A 17,779-nucleotide genomic window follows, 5' to 3' on the forward strand; every position below is an offset into this window, starting at 1 on the left:
AATTATATAGTGTTCATAAGGTGTAAGACACTTGGAATTCAATTAAAGTTGTGTTTCTGTTTATTGAATATGTTATCATTATAGTTTGTATACAATTATGGTTCGTGGATAACATATATTAAATTGAGAATAAAAGTTCTATCTCAATGAAAGGTCAGTATAAAGTTAGAATTGGTTTGTGATACATGGAAGAGATCATGTCGCTTAATGATGTGTGACCGCCATGATTCGATTAGTTCTAATTTTATATGGTATTTAAAGGATTTATGAACTTGATATAAAAGTGCGCATTATGGTTATTAAACCATCAATATGACACAAAGGTCAAGTGGGAGAATGTAAGAATATTTATATTCTTATGTGACCTATGTATCTATTGGTTTAATATTACAAATTAAGTTCATGTTAAATGTTAAGTATTCTAATATTAAAGATGATTCCGTGATGGATCGGTTTCGATTAAAGAATTAGAATCGGGTGTATTGATAACCCTCCTCTCTTACCTCTAATTACGATGATATATATAAATATATATGTTAATATGTTGATATGTTATATATATACAAGAAGGATTAATGTATATATATATGTGATTATATATATGTTACTATTTACGTGTGTGCGTATGTGTATAATAAGGAAATGCAATGATTAATTAAACATTAAAATAATGTTTATAAGCATTGCATATATTGGACGTACAATGTCAACTATGGAATTGTTACACGTATATATAGTTATTAATGTGCATATATGTTACAGTGGAATTGGACGGTTATAATTAGTTTACTAATAAACTAATTTCAATTCCCAACCGACACATTTATTTGTGGGAATCGGTTGAAGTACATAATTGAAGTACATGCAAACAAACACAATTCTTCATGAAAGGGTGTCGACTACCTATATATTTGTGTGCCTCCATGCATAAAATATACAAGAAAGATACATACTTGAATTACATGTCTTTACGACATTAGTATACACATACGCTCGACACATAGGAGTATATATATGAATAGGTACATTAAAAATCTCGATTCTTTATCCATTAAAAGAATCATAAAAGGCTTGAGGTCAAAGAGGGGATAACATCAATTATGGAGAATTCAGTCAATGAAAGGACAAATATCAAATGGTGGATTTCAACCTCTACATCAAATGAAGAAAGCATGGATGGAGGTTGGTGATTTTATCTCCACTTTATAGTATAAATGTTGTGGTTGAATTAATTCAAATCTAGAATAAGATTTCGTTATCGAAATCATTAAAGTTGAGATATGGCTTACATACCCGACTAACTGCGGGACGGATATCGGGACTAACTTTTGAGCCAAAATCGGATGCGGATACCCGTTTCGACACCCCTAATCCATACAAGAAAATTTGCAATATATCTCACGTTGTTGAGAAGTACATCCCTCTAAATTTTGACTCATGTGATTCAGATTCAAACAAAAGATATACGAGTATTTTGTCTGGATATAATCTTGGACATATAATGAATTCTTTTATCTTATTTTATTTTTATGTTGAGAATTTGTGTATTGGTTTTGGCATTTTTTGTTGCAAATTGTTGACAAGGATTTTGTTACATCAAATTCATCTACTCTAATTAAGGAGACTCGCACGTAATTTGAAATAGAGGGAACATCATTTTTGGTCCACGAACTTTGCCAAAGTATCATTTTAGGTCCGTGAACTTTGAAAATATCATTTGAGGTCCATCAACTATGAAGTAATATCATTTGAAGTACTTTTTTACTATTTCCAAAAAAATTTAGACGAAAATACCCTCAATATTTTTAAGGGTATATATTTTTAATAAACTTATGATATACTCATATTTTTTATAAATATCTTTACTATATATTTTTGATGAAATTTCTAAATATAATTTGACTTTCAATATTATCACTTAATTTTGTGACATGCAAGAAATAATCCTTATTCAATTTTTTTATTATTAAAGAAGTTCTATATTCAATTTTAAAATTCTTTAATATAAATAATTGAAGAAGCAATTTAACTTGCATGTCACAAAATTAAGTGATAATATTGAAGGTCAAATTATATTAGAAAAATCGTCAAAAATATATTGTAAAGATATTTATAAAAAATATGTGTATATGATAAGTTTATTAAAAATATATACCCTTTAAGGTATTGAGGGTATTTTCGTCCAGAAAAACTTGGAAATAGTAAAAGAGTACTTCAAATGATATTATCTCATAGTTGATGGACCTCAAATGATATTTTCAAAGTTTACGGACCTAAAATGATACTTTGGCAAAGTTCGTAGACAAAAAAGAAGTTCCTCTTTGAAATAATATAAAAATTAATTATTTGCACATAGCACACGTGTTAGTCTGTTAGACTAGTTGAAATAATAGCTGACCATCAATTCATTAAGATTTGATACATACTTCATCCTTCTATTTGATTTTATTTTTTTGTCTATTACAGTCGAAATATCCACCTTTTTATATTTATTTATTTTTATTTATCTCCTTATTTATGCAATTACATTATCTTTTTTCTTTATAGTACTTTATTTTTGTTGTTAGATCAAGAATATAATGGGATAAAGTAATAGTTGATCCAAAAATTTAAAATTACGTCTAAAAAAGGACAAAGATCGAACTCCTAACTATTTGATTAAAGATAAACAAATCTCATGTTGCTCAAACATACTTTTTAAGTTTTTTTATTTATACTTTAATAGTTAATACGATAAACAACTTCATTTAAAATAATATTTCATTTCAAAATAATGGTCATCATGAATAAAACATATACATATGAATTGTGTATAATATTATGATATCATTATCATTATTTCTAAAAAACTTAAAAAAATGTTTTCCTAAATAATTTCCTTTTTTCTAATAAAGAATTATCATAATATTCGTTTCTTGATTAATTTAATAATTGAACAAACAATGTCGTATTTTTGGTACAATTCTTATAATATTAACACATAATCAATCCATAAAAGAGAAAAAACCCTGCTTTCTAATTTACTTGGCAAATGTGAAGGTTATTATCTTAAAAGTAAAATTTATTGATAAAAATTACTACTACTATAATTGGGATTTGAGTGGAGAAAAATCACAGTTGATGATTACAAGAATAAATCAAATTAAGAGCGTACATAATATTACTGAGATGAAAAAAATTAAATAAGTTGAAAGTAGAACACGGAAATCCGTAAACGTAGCTTTAAATCAATCAATTTTTTTTTTTTTTTTTTTTTTTTTTTTTTTTTTTTTTTTTTTTTTTTTTTTACAATTGCCAATTTGCCATTGATTTTATTGTGATTGGTAAACAGGTTATTGAAAAAGGTAAAAACGTATAATTATGTTAATTTAATGAGTTCCTGAAAAAGATCACAAGATACATTAATTGAAGAAAAGCGAAAATAAAAACAAAATCAGTTACATGTGAGCTAAAAGTCAACTGCATGGTCGTTATTTATTTTCAAACTTAATAAAATCGTGAACATGTATGCAAAATAATTAATTAAATACATTTTGTGTGCAGTGAACACTCATCACTCATTGCTAAAATTACTGGACTGTAAACGTGAGCAGTGGAATATAACAAATTCATCAATATTGATTTTTAAAAAAAAATTGAATTTCTCTTTACATAAAAAATCATGTTTGACCACTATTACTACTTCACCTTTTTTATAATTAATGCAAATTTTTTTTAAAAAAATATGAATGTACAGAAATAACAAGCGACCCTATAACTAAGAATTCATTTCGATAGAATCAAGTTTCCTGAAATATTTTGTATGCCAATGTGTGACTTTTTAAAATTATTCCATTCACGAATCAATTTTCCGTATTTAGAATAATGTTAATTATCTTTTATCTTTTCCCATTTAAACATCCAACTACTACATTTTACAATAAATAAGTCCAACTAAAATTAGGTGTCAGGCAGAAAAAATATAGTATACTTTTAATGTAGTGAGTGACATACAGATTATAAATTTCAATACAAAGAAGGCAAAAATGTATATGTATGTGAGTTTAATTAGTATATGACAAATAATGCTTACCTTTTGATTCCTTACATTTTAAGAAGTTTGTTATGCCATGAATGAATAATAAAAGCACACACTACACATATGTCTTCAAGGTTCAACATTGAACAGAGGAGAAAATAAAAATAAACAACTTAGAGTGGAAATTGAATGATGATGAAGAGTGAAGCACCCCTGCGCCGTGCTCGTGGCGGATGGATCACCTTCCCTTTCATCATAGGTTCTTTTTCATGTCTCTTTTAATTCTTAAAGCATTTTACAAGTAATGAATTAATGTTTGATTTTGTTGTGGAAAAACAGCAACAATGGGTGGTTTGACACTCTCATCTGGATTATGTGCCAACCTCATTACATTCCTGAGAGATGAGTTCCATTTTGAAGATACTGATGCTGCTAAAATCACCAACTATGTCAATGGAAGCATCACTTTCATCCCTATCTTTGCTGCTATCATTGCTGATTCTTTTGCTGGCTGCTTTTCTGTCATCTGCTTCTCCTCCCTCATCTCTTTGCTGGTATGTTTCTCTCTCCTTTTTTCATAAACAAAAGGAAGAGATCAAGATTATGAAGTACTATTAATATTGTGCAGGGAGTAGTGCAATTGCTACTTTCTGCAACAGTGAGCCATTTGAGGCCTCCTAGTTGTGAAAAGGGTTCCATTTTCTGCAAGCAACCCACGCCTCTTCAAGCCGGTCTTCTCTATCTCGGCTTGACTCTCCTCTCTATAGGAAATGGAGGCACGCGCTTCACTCTTGCATCCATGGGAGCAGATCAACTAGACTCCACAAAACATCAGGGGATATTCTTCAATTGGTTCATTTTCACAATCTATGTGGCTAACTTCGTGAGCTCAACGCTCATGGTATACGTGGAGGAAAACCGGGGCTGGGGGTGGGGCTTCACCATCTTCACCATGGCCAATCTGGTTGGCTTGGTGGTCTTCCTCTGTGGCACAAAATTTTATCGCTTTGTCAAGCCCACTGGCAGCCCTTTCAAGAGCTTGGCTTGTGTCATCGTCGCAGCCATTAAGAAAAAGAAGATGCATCTCTCACCACAAAGTGGAGATTATCACCATGATGGAGATGGTTTCAACTCTCCCACACCATTTTTCAAGTAAGTTTATTATCACTTGATATATGCTATAATTAATTAATACTAGTTCCATAGTTTAAACCATATTTGGATAAAATTGTAGGTTCTTGAACAAAGCAGCGATGAAGAATGAAGAAGAGTCTAGTTCAAAGATAGTAAGTCCATGGAAACTATGCACAGTGCAACAAGTTGAAGATCTGAAGAGGCTAATCAAGATTGTGCCAATATGGATTAGTGGTTACATATTGAGTATACCTATAGCAGTGCAGATGAGTTTCATGATCATACAAGGCAAAACCATGGACAATCACATCACCTCCCATTTCAAAATCCCAGCTGCCACAATCCAAGTGTGTTTGCTCATCGCAACCTGTGTCACCATATCGTTGCTAGACCGCCTCATTTTTCCGCTTTGGGTAAAGCTCACTCCCAATAGGCCTCCCACGCACTTGCAGCGCATTGGGATCGGCCATGTCTGCACTATACTCAGCAGCATTGTCGCGGCGCTTGTGGAGTCTAAGAGATTAAGCGTGGCAAGATCACATAACCTCGTTGACCAAGTGGATGCAGTGGTTCCCATGTCGTTGCTGTGGCTGGCGCCACCGCTGGCCATTCTTGGAGTTTCGGAAGGTTTCCATTTTGCAGGACAAGTTTCATTCTGTTACCAAGAGTTCCCAGCTTCGTTCAAGAGCACTGCAACAGCTGTCGTTGGTTTGACAATCGCGGGGGCCTTCTATTCGAGCAACCTCGTCATCGATGCAGTGCAGAGTACAACGGCATGGTTGCCCAACAATATAAACAAAGGGAGACTGGACAATGTGTATTGGTTGTGCAGTGGGATAGGAGCTTTGAATTTGGTGTTCTTTCTTGTGATTGCATCTGTCTACAAATACCATAAAGCTTAAAAATGTAGGGGTTGGCTCATCTAAGTAATGTTGTAGTGAATTATTCAAATAAGTTTTCGCATCATTGGAGCGTTGGATTTATGTTACTATATTGCTTTGTAAACTTAAGCTTGCCATTTATGATTTGAACATTTATCTCTTAGTAAAAAAAAAACAAAAATGTTGAGGAACATGGTGATGATTGCCAGTAGTACTTGCTAGTACATCGGCTTAGGTTGATTTCATTCCATGTCTTTTTTTATGTAGTGTATAGTATGCATATGTTTTAACATTCAATGATATATATTGAAATTAATTAAATTTCCAACTTCCTTAACCTGGGTAGAGCCAGGATTTCATTGTAAGAGGGGCAAAATTATAATATAGGATATTTTTTATATATTTGAAGAGGAGCAATTTGTATAATTTTATGTATATACTAAAAATTTTGCATATAAAGGTGAAGAAGGAGTGAGGAGGGGCATTTGCCCCACCTTTAAGTATGCTAGATCGGCCCATGTTCTTAACAAACATACAAAGTATAGATATGATAGAGCTTATAATTTGATACTATACATTTTGGAATAAAATACAATGTGTCGTGTATCATACAAGAAAGTGTAGTTCAAACTTTAAAAAATTTACGGGTATTATCCCTAAATCTATGAACTTTGGCCAAATTTTAGTATTTCCCACAAACTTTAAAATTGAAATAGAAATTTACTTTTATGTCATTATTTACTCAACTATAAAAATTCGTCTAAGCGCATCCACATCGGTGATCTCCACGGCGGGCTGGCCTATCCCGACGAGATGGGTTGCCGACGGGATGCCGCTGCGGTGACTCCGTCGTAGAGGATTGCCCTCCGTGGAAGGCCTTTCGCAGTGTGGCAGGTCACGGCCCAACGTGGTGTCCCCCCAGCGCACGGTGATGCCCACTCGCCCTCTCGGAGCAGTGTCGTTTTGACTGTTGGGGATTTTGATTTTTTTTTTAAATATTAAGAAATATAAAAACATAAAATTTTCTCACTTTCCAAAATATTACTGTTTTTTAAATTTTTTTAAATATCCAATTCATTCATAAATAATCTATAAATGCCTCATTCATCACCCTTCTTCTCTCTAAAAATATTCATTTACATTCTCAATTCAAGAAATGAATCCTGAGGAAGTTAGAACCAAGAGTATTATCAACAGTATTACGCTAGCCTAGCTGCCGCGAACCCTTCGTTGAGACACCGCCACTACATCCATCGTGATCGGGTGGAAGTCGCCCAAAGGCTCGTTTGAAATTATTTATGCAAGAAACCACGATTCCAAGAGGATTGCTTCTTGTGTTGTTTTCGCATGCTCTGAGACTTATTTAATATAATGTCATTTTTAATATAAATATATATTTTTTTAATATAATGTATAATTGAAATTCAAATTGGTTGGAGAAAAAAAAAGAAGAAATGAAATAGTAAGACCCATGAATAATTAAGGGATGAAATAGATTGTTGCGGATGTTATCTAACTAATGGAATAAAAATGGTTAAAAATGGTGTCGAGCCATCAATAGTTAATGAATAGGACGGTAAGAGATGTATTGATGTGGATGCTCTAACAATGATCAATGAATTTACAAATTATATCAAACGACAAATTTGTACCACAATGATATTTTACAGTGTACACAAAATATTTTGTGTAAGGACATAAGAGTAAAAAACGACTACTATTTAAAATAAATTATTTACAAATTATCATTTCTTTTTATACGGAAAATATATGCTAGCAGCTAGAATGGCCAAGAAAAGTAGATGAAAAAAGTTAAAATTTCAGTGTCCCACTTATTCCCTCCGTCCCATTGAAATTTTTTAATGTTTATATATTTATGTTGTGAATTTTAATGAAAAAAAAACTTTGTAATATTATTAAATCTTTGTATATTATCTCTAAATAAATATTTAAATCTTTGTAGTGTTATCTAAACATAAATTATTTAAATCTTTGTAGTATCAAGATGCATCAAGTTACTCCCTCCATCCCCAAAGAATATGCACTTTGGGGACGGCACGAGTTTTAATGTAAAATTTGTAAAGTAAGAGAGATGTAGAGAGAAAAAGTAAGTAAAGTATTGTTAGTTGAGAATGAGTCCCACCTCATTAGAGAGAAGAGACTTTCCAAAATTAGAAAGTGCATATTCTTGTGGAACGGAGGGAGTATTATTTAAACATGAATTATTTACATATTTTAATTGATCAACGTAGTTACAAGTTATGCATGCCTTTGGTTCTGTTTTGTTTCTATCACCCTTGTCTGTTAGACAGTTTACCTAGATCTGAGTTTGTTTCACTTTCCGTTTGTGTTTTCCGATTCAGATATGGTATTTCTGCTTTTCGTCACCATCTTGATACTTTAGTTCTTAGCTACAAAAATCTGAGAAATTAAACTAGAACAAGAACTAAGAACGAAAGCGAAAAATGAAAGCGAGTAAACGTAATGTCTTTGCTTCTAAATGGTAGAACTGTTGCTGAAATAGCTACGTTGGCTGGAATGCGAGAGCTAACTGACATCGCCTTCGGCAGGTGGCCGATGGTTTGGGTTTAGGACTCGAGACATGGCGGAAATGGAATGTGACGGAACTGGGAACTGTGAGTGAGTGATTCATCCTCCATTTTTCATGCTAATACTCCTATTTATAGGGCAGTATGACCAAAATCCCTAAGGTTACTCCTTCTTTGATTTGACAATCCTTCTCGTTAGAAACTTCTAAGTTGGCCTCATTTTCGTTCCAACTCTCAGGTGTAGCCTTTTGACCAGTTTTGCTCATCTTTTTGCTATTTTCTCACTTAGTTTGCCTTTAGTCCCCTTGCGTAGGGGTGGTTCGGTATGGTATACCGTACGGTGAGTGTCATACCGTATGCTGTACCGAAAGTTACAGTATGACAAAACACCATACCGATACTGTATCGAATTTTTTGGTATATCGGAATTCGGTATACCAAAATTCGGTAAGGTAGTTTTTTATACCGTTAGCATATCGTGTTTTGCGGTATACCGAACTGCGGTACGATATACCGTTATACGTGTTATACCGAAAAAATTCTATTATACCCAAAATATTCAAAAAAACAATTCTAGTGTTCAACTACTTCAAAAGGTCCAAAACAATTAAACTTCATCACAATCAAATCTTTTCATATAGTCATACTTTTAAAATTTTAGTACAAATTTTATATATGTATGTTTATATATAATAACCAATTGGTATACCACAGTATACCAAAGCGTCGGTATATATCGATGATTCGGTATGCACCGGTATAATTCTCCACCCGGTATAATTCTCCATCCCTAGTTGTGTGAATTTATACTATTCTTACATATTTAACAACTAATTTGTACTATCTGTTTAAACGCGGTAAACTGGCTTAGTAACCAAGGCACGAAATGAGATTCATCAAAGTTCAATTCAAATTTTCTTTAATTTGCATTGGTTTTCGAACAGGTTATAGTACGAAAATGTCATTTTTCACTTTGTTTCATTTTTCATCATTTTCACTTTGTTTCATCATTTTCACTTTGTTTCATTTTCATTTACTACAATGGCTTTCTTTCTCTCTAAGATTGGGTTTGTGCAAATGCATGCGAGAATGTCGCTGAAAGAGTAAAAACCAAGAATGAATCTCTACAAATGCAACAGAGAGAGAAAATGTGTAAGGGAAATGGGATGCGAAGCCATGATGATGTGAAAAAACACTGGAAAGATGTACACCACATTATTTCTAGTAGAACCTGCCGGGCGTATGGAAACTACATCGAGGAGCTTCTTTGCAGAAGTTTTCACCCTTGTCCGATGAGTCTAGGAAAGTTTCCTCTAGCCCTTCTGAACGAAGTGATAATGCATCGGGGTAGAGATGAACCGAAGGCATATTGGATGAATAGTAGACACAAAGAAGTCTACAAGTATTCTGGTTGAAATTTTAACCAAGGCGCTCGAAGCTCAAGGAGCATTTGACTTTGGAACATGCAAAGCTCTACATGGAGGGAAGAAAGAAAGAAATAAAGTTCTATTTGGAGGATAATGATCATGATGAAGACACATATCTGGGCGATTACGATGAAAGCGAGGAGGGCGAGGACGATAAGGAAGACAACGAGGAGGAATAGAAGAAGAAACAGGTACTCCACCCGGTATAATTCTCCACCCAGTATAATTCTCCACCCCTACTTGTGTGAATTTATACTATTCCTACATGACGGATGAGGTTTTTATATAGGGCAGCGACTCTTTGTGTGTGCGTGTCAACTGGCCAGGAGGGTACCTAGACCTAGTTGTGTCGTTGGGTCTGTGCCTAAAACCTCTTGTCAACAAAAATACCTCAACCCACTTCTACTGGCTAGTATAGTAGAGTAAGGGTCGATCCCACAGAGATGGATGTAGACGAAGTGCAATTGCAAAGACATTTTGGAAGGGTTGGTTTGCTACCACGATTTTGGGGTTGAGTTCTACCTAGGCGTAAAATTAAAATGAGATTCTACCTATACTGACCAGTAGGTAACTAAATGCTCAATGCTATTGGATGTGTACGTGAATGTGAAAGCTGGACACCTAGTTGTGCATATGAGAAGCTACTAGACAAAACTTACTAAAAATGGCTAAACAAAAGGTAAAGGGAATCAAAGGACATGCTGGCAGACTGGCTGCTGGTTTTGCAGAAAAGCTGAAAAAGTGCGAGTACAAAAGAAAAAAGTAACAAAAACAACATATCTTTGATTGTGACATTTTCTTCTTCGCCAAGCTAAACTAACCAGATCTAACAAACTCCATTGATGAATGCTCAAGCTCAAAAATTTGTAAATGCAATATTTAACTTGAAATCAAGAACGAAAGCAAGAAAAACTGAGATTTACGCATACTGGTCTACAGGACAGGGTGACAGAACAAGTAGAAACGAATTCCATGCATTTTTGAGAGATTTAAACCGATTAAAACTTGTAAACACTAGGAAAGATTAGATCTAACTAAGCTAGACAGATTCAAGCACTTAAGCAACAGAAATCAACATAAAACTATTAGATCTAGCTAACTAGGTAGAATGAAATCGTAAGCCAGCTGAAACACAAAATAAAACTACAATAAACTTCATTACATTCAAGATTATCACCCAAAAGATGTTCCAACCAAAGTAACTACTAGAATCCAAGTTTAATGCAAGCAAAACAAGTACTTAAGCTAAGAAATCTTAAAAACAAAGCAAATAAAAGATTGTTTGGCTCCTTGGAAACTGAAAATGGAAGAACTTTTGGAACTATGGCGGCTGGAATGATTCAGGCATGATGACTCCCCGCCGGCTGGTGGCCGGAATCTTCATGGCAGGCTGCTGGATTTAGAGAGTGGAACTTAGAGCTAATGGAGCTATTCTCCCCAAAAAATGAGTTGTTAGTGATAAGTGATGGTAAAGTGATAAGTCAAAAGTGATGATAAAGTGATAAGAGTGTCCACTATAGTTGGCCGGGCCAAGCCAGGCCACAAAATCGTGGTCGGGCCACCAATGCCCATGTTACCCACTATAGTGGACATGGCCAAGCCACCAAAAAGTTTATTTTTTTTTCATTTTGTTTATATTTTAATTCTACTACAATAAAAGTTATTGGACTATAATAATTGAAAAAATGCATAAGAACTAAAATTAAAATAAAATCTTCGTTGTATTATACAAAGGGGTAAAATTATACAACAAAAATTTTCGACTTCTCATAAACTACATTCCCAACGCATATCACACTCTACCCCCTCCTCCCCTACGATTCAAAACCTCTTCGATCATATCAGCCTGCAGTGTCGTATGTGATGTTTCCCTCCGCATATCGGCGAACCGTTAGATCAAGTATGCATCACTACGTGGTACACACATCTGCAGTGGGGCGGTTGCAACACCGTGACTACTACTTGCACCCTCTTCCGGTGCCCAGTTCTCTGCAGAATATCCTTCGTCCTCTATTATCATATTGTGCAATATGATACATGCATACATGATGGAAGCGACATCATTTTCGTGCCATTGTCGAACCGGGCACCGTAGAATGGCCCATCGCTATTGGAGGACACCAAAAGCACGCTCAACGTCCTTCCTAGCACTCTCTTGTTTGGCCGCGAAATAGGATTGTTTCGGCCCAACCGGCTGCCGGATCGTCTTGACAAACACGGGCCAACGAGGGTATATCCCATCGGTTAAGTAGTATGCCATGTTGTACTGCGTCCCGTTGGCAGTGAATCTGACAGTCGGACCCTCACCCCGACACTCATCATTGAAGAGATGAGACGAATCCAGTACGTTGATGTCGTTGTTCGACCCTGTGACACCAAAATATGCATGCCAGATTTGCAATCGGTAGTCAGCAACAGCTTCCAGTATCATTGTTGGGTGTCTCCCTTTGAATCCAGATGTGAACTGCCCCTTCCAAGCAACCGGACAGTTCCTCCACTCCCAGTGCATGCAATCGATGCTGCCCAACATTCCCGGAAAAGTATGCACTATCCCGTGCATATCTATCAATCTCTGGCACTCATCGGCAGTTGGCTTCCGTAGATACTCCGGACCGAAGATGGCCTGGATACAATTACAAAACTGCCTCAGCGTCGTTAGGGCAGTTGTTTCACCCAACTGTAGGTATTCGTCGAACATATCAACGGGTCCGGCATAGGCAAGCTGCCTAATTGCAGTGGTACACTTCTGATATGTCGACAACCTGGGTCGGCCGCTAGCATCACTGCGCAATGTGAAGCACCTATACCGTTGCGCCAATGTGGTCGCTATATGGATGAATAACCGTTGCGACATTCTGAAGCGGCTACGGAAAATCTCTGCTGGGTAACGGAGGTTGTCGCCAAAGTAGTCTTTCATCAACCGCTGGTGTGCCCCGACATGGTCACGGCAGATGGTCCGCCGATGATAGAACGGGCGAACGAACGCCGCCGCCGCCGCCTCCTCTTCTGCTTCCCATTGCACCTCTTGAACGAGTTCATCGAACTCCCTATCCACCAATTGTTGGAACTCATCGTCGGAACTCATTTTTCAAACACATAATTGGTGATAAAATGAAAAGAGTGGAGATTGGAATGGTGTAAAAAATTGGGAAAAAATGGGTATATTTATAGAATTAATAAATAAAAAATCGAAAATAGGGGAGCCGCGGCTCGTGGCCAATGCAATAGGAGGGTCGCGGCTCGCGCCCAAGCGCTGGCCAGGCCACGAACGTGGCGCTCCCGTGTCCATCCCCTCCCCCCGCCGCGGCTGCCCACCCCAGTCACTATAGGGAGTCGCGGCTCGCGGCTCTCACGTGGCCCGGCCGCAGCTCCCCTATAGTGGACGCTCTAAGTCTCCTTATGTTCAGCTCCTATTTATAGGGTGGCTTGCCCTAATTTCTAGGGTTGCCTCTTCATGCGAAACGACAACTTTGCCCCTCTTTAGTAGGTGATTGTTCCAAGCAAGTCCTTCCTTCTCGTGTCCAGTTCCGTAGCATCCATCCTGGCCAGTTTGCACCTTTTTCTGTTCATAATGACCAGTTGCACACTTTTTTACTGCTTTTTCACGCCAATTCCTTCTGATCCTTTCCTCCTGATTTAGTACCTCAACCTGCACACTTTTAGCAACTATTTTGCAGATATTATCCAATAAAGCACGTTATACTGACCAGTAACCAAGGCTTAGAACGAGACTCATCACTACACATTTAGTAACTAATTTGCGCATACTATCTGTTTAAACGCGGTAAACTGGCTTAGTAACCAAGGCACAAAACGAGATTCATCAAAGTTCAACTCAAATTTTCATTAATTTGCATTGGTTTTCGATAGGTTATAGTACAAAAATGTCATTTTTCACTTTGTTTCATTTTCATTTACTACAATGGCTTTCTTTCTCTCTAAGATTGGGTTTGTGAAAATGTATGCGAGAATGTCGCTGAAAGAGTAAAAAGCAAGAATGAATCTCTACAAATGCAACAAGGAGAGAAAGTGTGTAAGGGAAATGGGATGCGAAGCCATGATGATGTGAAAAAACACTGGAAAGATGTACACCACATTATTTATAGTAGAACCTGCCAGGCGTGTGGAAACTACATCGAGGAGCTTCCTTGCAGAAGTTTTCACCCTTGTCCGATGAGTCTAGGAAAGTTTCCTCTAGCCGTTCTGAACGAAGTGATAATGCGTCGGGGTAGAGATGAGCCAAAGGCATATTGGATGAAGAGTGGAGACAAAGAAGTTTACAAGTATTCTGGTTGAAATTTTTAACCAAGGCGGAGCTCAAGGAGCATCTGACTTTGGAACATGCAAAGCTCTACATGGAGGGAAGAAAGAAAGAAATAAAGTTCTATTTGGAGGATAATGATCATGATGAAGACACATATCTGGGCGATTACGACGAAAGCGAGGAGGGCGAGGACGACAAGGAAGACAACGAGGAGGAATAGAAGAAGAAACATGTACTCCATATTTTGTTTAGTAAATAGGTAGGTTGGTGGTTTGGATCCTGGAGAAATACATTGACAGTGTCACCCTTTTAGATGTGTTATGTATGTTTGGATGTTTGCTTGGTTATTTGTTATGCATGTTTGGATGTTTGTTGGATCTGCCCTTTATGAGATGTTTGCTTGGTTGTTTGTTATGTTATACTCCCTCCGTCCGTGAAATGTTGTCAAGTTTTGTCATTTCGGTCCGTCCACAAAAATGTTCTCCATTTTGCTTTTTTACCATTTTTGGTAAATGAACCCCACTTTCAACTAACTCATTACGTTCACATTCCATTATAAAAATAATATATAAATATGGGACCTATATTCCACTAACTTTTTCCACTAACTTTTCTTCACATTTCTTAAAACTCATGCCAAGTCAAACTTGGACAACATTTCGTGGACGGATGGAGTATATGCTTTAACTTTCTTTGCTTTGATTTTAAATTGTGGTATGTTAAAACGATATGGTTAGTGACTTTTGTTTTGCTTGTAGATGTTTTAGTGATATAATTTTTAGTTAAGCTGGCTTGTTTTTGGTTGAATTTATTTCGGTTTCTAATTTATCATGTATTATTGTACCAAATTTTTGTTTGACTTATTCAATCGGATAAGGAGTGTTACGCAAACACTAATGTGTAACATACGTGATACGTCAGCATATGTAGTCCATTAGCAGTGAACTCATTCTCGTTACATAACACATGGTGGCGCGTGGGGCGACTAATACCCTGCTCAGAAAGTTGTGATCCTAAGCTATAGGAAAATAAAAGGATTTGTTAAAAGTTTTGGCACTAAAAATTTTAAAACCTTGACCCTAGCATGACAACAAAGATAGAAATCAAATCCATTGGCGTGACATATCTCTCTGTCAACCATAGTGCCTAATAAGAAGTCTGCACATTGTTATTTAAAGGAATATGGAACGATAAACCTAACTTGAGAAATGATATTTGAAAGAATGTTGCACCTGAAATTAGTGTTTTTCATGTGTTAATGTTTATCAACAAAGAGATGGGTATGATGCCACTTTATCACTATAACAAAAGTGATTCTTGGCATATAATCTTATTGAATAGAGGTGCATACATGATTATCAACATTTCATCATTATATAGAAATATAAAATTGAACATTAATTAAGAGAGAATGTCTTTAATAAATTTTATATTCAAAACTAAACTAAAAGCTTTGATAGAAACATTTGCAATACCTTGATCATTTTCTAGGTCCATGTATCACCCCGTATATGTGAGAAAATGACCCCCAAGCAATGCACAAATCGGATGATAGATCATAAATATGGATTCTCCAATAACATTTACGCAGATAATTAACTATATATGTGAGTGTGCCACTTGAGCATTAATCATTAATCATAAGTCCTATATTATAATTATAATTAGTAGAGAAGTTTCAGCAAATGGATGCCACCATGAAGAGCATGCAGACCCAAATTGGGCAAATTGCATCGGCTTCGAACACAAGGCCACCTGGAGGCCTACCGAGTGACACAATTCCAAATCCAAAGGGAAATGTTGAGCATTGCAATGCCGTGATACTGAGGAGTGGAAGAGAGTTAGGGGAAACCCCAGTTAGTCCAAACACGTTGCACGCAGGGGCGGACAATGTGTTAGGTTCACAAACCTCGCACGCAGGGGCGGACGAGGTGAGTGAGCTGGCTACCTTGGTTGCACATGAGTCGACAAAAGAAGGAAAAGAGATTGCATCTGAATATGGGGATTCCAAGATAGAAAGCTTCAGCAATTCGGCTAAGAACAAAGAGAAGCTGAGTCCTGCAAGAGACCCAAAGAGCCCCTACAATTTTCCCGACTACCTCCCACCACCACCTTTCCCCCTTGCTAGAAAGAAGAAGCCTCAAAATGTTGAGTGGCTGAGAGAAATCTTGAAAAAGGTGAATGTTGAGATATCCCTTATGGACTTGATGGCTAACTTCCCAAAATTCTTCGCTTTGTGTAAAGAGTTGATCTCAAAGAAGGGAAAATTGCCTAAGGAAGGGATGGTGCAAGTGAGTGCACAATGCTCACTGAAAGAACGTGATTACTCGGTTAACACGCTGTGTGCACAGAAAGAATATAACAGGTTTCCTTGGTCCAGCAAATCCACTAGATCACGCGGTCTAGGAACTCGTTGGTCGTCGGAAAACCCTGATCATCGGACACACAAAGCACTCTTTCAAAAACCCTCAACCACTTTACTAAACCTAGCATAGGGAAGTAGGGATCGATCCCACAGAGATGGATGCGTAACAATCATGTTCAAGGATTTGGACTTGTTTTTGGGGTTGGCTGCTGCCACGCATTTTTCGGGTTGAGGAAAATAAACTTAACTTGGGAATTTAAACTGCTACGCTAACAGCTAGACCTAGGCGAAACAGCAAAGCATGCACGAAAATTAAACCGAACAATCACTAGATCTAAGAAACTACTCTAATTACCTAGATCTGGGTAACAAACTGACTGTGGGGACCATAACTGAAAAAGCAGAGTACGGTCGAAAAGCTGGAAAAACAACTAACTCTGGTACTAACTAACAGCGACATCGTCATCTTCAACCAAATTGCGTAAAAACTCAGAAGAAAAACAGCATGAGCGAAATCGGAACAGAGCAGACTGAATTTAAATCATTTTGATGAAGAACAATAAGAAAAACTAACAGATCTAAGGATGTTATACGAGGTAAAACAGAAAGCAAGCGGAAAACTCAAAATTCATGCACAACTCGACCTCCCCTGTTCAGATCCAACCTCAGACGCTAAATCCACTCCGGATCCAAGCGTCCGACACAAACTCCAGCCAAAGGAAACATTTCATAACTTCAGATTTAAACAACAACCTCCAATCAATCAACAAACCACAGATCTATCACCAAATTCCCAGATCAAGCACCACAGCAACCAAATCAGAGATCGACATATAACTTGTGAAAATAAACTCTCAACAGTAGGATCTATGTAAATCAACTTGAAAAATAACAGATAAACGCAAACTAACAGAAGTGAATAGATAATCAGTAGCATCAACAACCAAATCGACTCCCAAAAGTGAAGTTCGACCGTAAAAGTGCAAAACAAACTGAAATTTAAAGAGATTGTATCTTCGCCCTCACGCGGACGGTGTTACGTCTGAAATTTCTGAAGAATAAACCCCTTCGTAACCGAAACTACCCCAGATCTCCCATTCCCAAGTTTGTGTTGTGTGTGAGCTAAGAGTGAGCGAAAAAG

General features: G+C 36.6%; 2 protein-coding genes across 2 annotated transcripts; one reads left to right on the forward strand and one right to left on the reverse strand.

Annotated features, from left to right (window-relative positions):
- The first annotated feature begins 4,169 nt into the window (after positions 1-4,169).
- On the forward strand, positions 4,170-6,157 carry LOC125186187 (protein NRT1/ PTR FAMILY 2.7-like). The gene is made up of 4 exons (XM_048082534.1): positions 4,170-4,277; positions 4,358-4,572; positions 4,647-5,170; positions 5,253-6,157. Exons 1-4 carry the CDS (start codon positions 4,208-4,210, stop codon positions 6,052-6,054), a joined length of 1,611 nt encoding a protein of 536 aa, XP_047938491.1. The 5' UTR covers positions 4,170-4,207; the 3' UTR covers positions 6,055-6,157.
- Positions 6,158-12,116: 5,959 nt separating this feature from the next.
- On the reverse strand, positions 12,117-13,094 carry LOC125189684. The gene has a single exon (XM_048086937.1). It carries the CDS (start codon positions 13,092-13,094, stop codon positions 12,117-12,119), a length of 978 nt encoding a protein of 325 aa, XP_047942894.1.
- Positions 13,095-17,779: the final 4,685 nt, after the last annotated feature.

The sequence above is a fragment of the Salvia hispanica genome, chromosome 5, assembly GCF_023119035.1.
Source record: "Salvia hispanica cultivar TCC Black 2014 chromosome 5, UniMelb_Shisp_WGS_1.0, whole genome shotgun sequence".
In the NCBI taxonomy this organism is placed as follows: Eukaryota; Viridiplantae; Streptophyta; class Magnoliopsida; order Lamiales; family Lamiaceae; genus Salvia; species Salvia hispanica.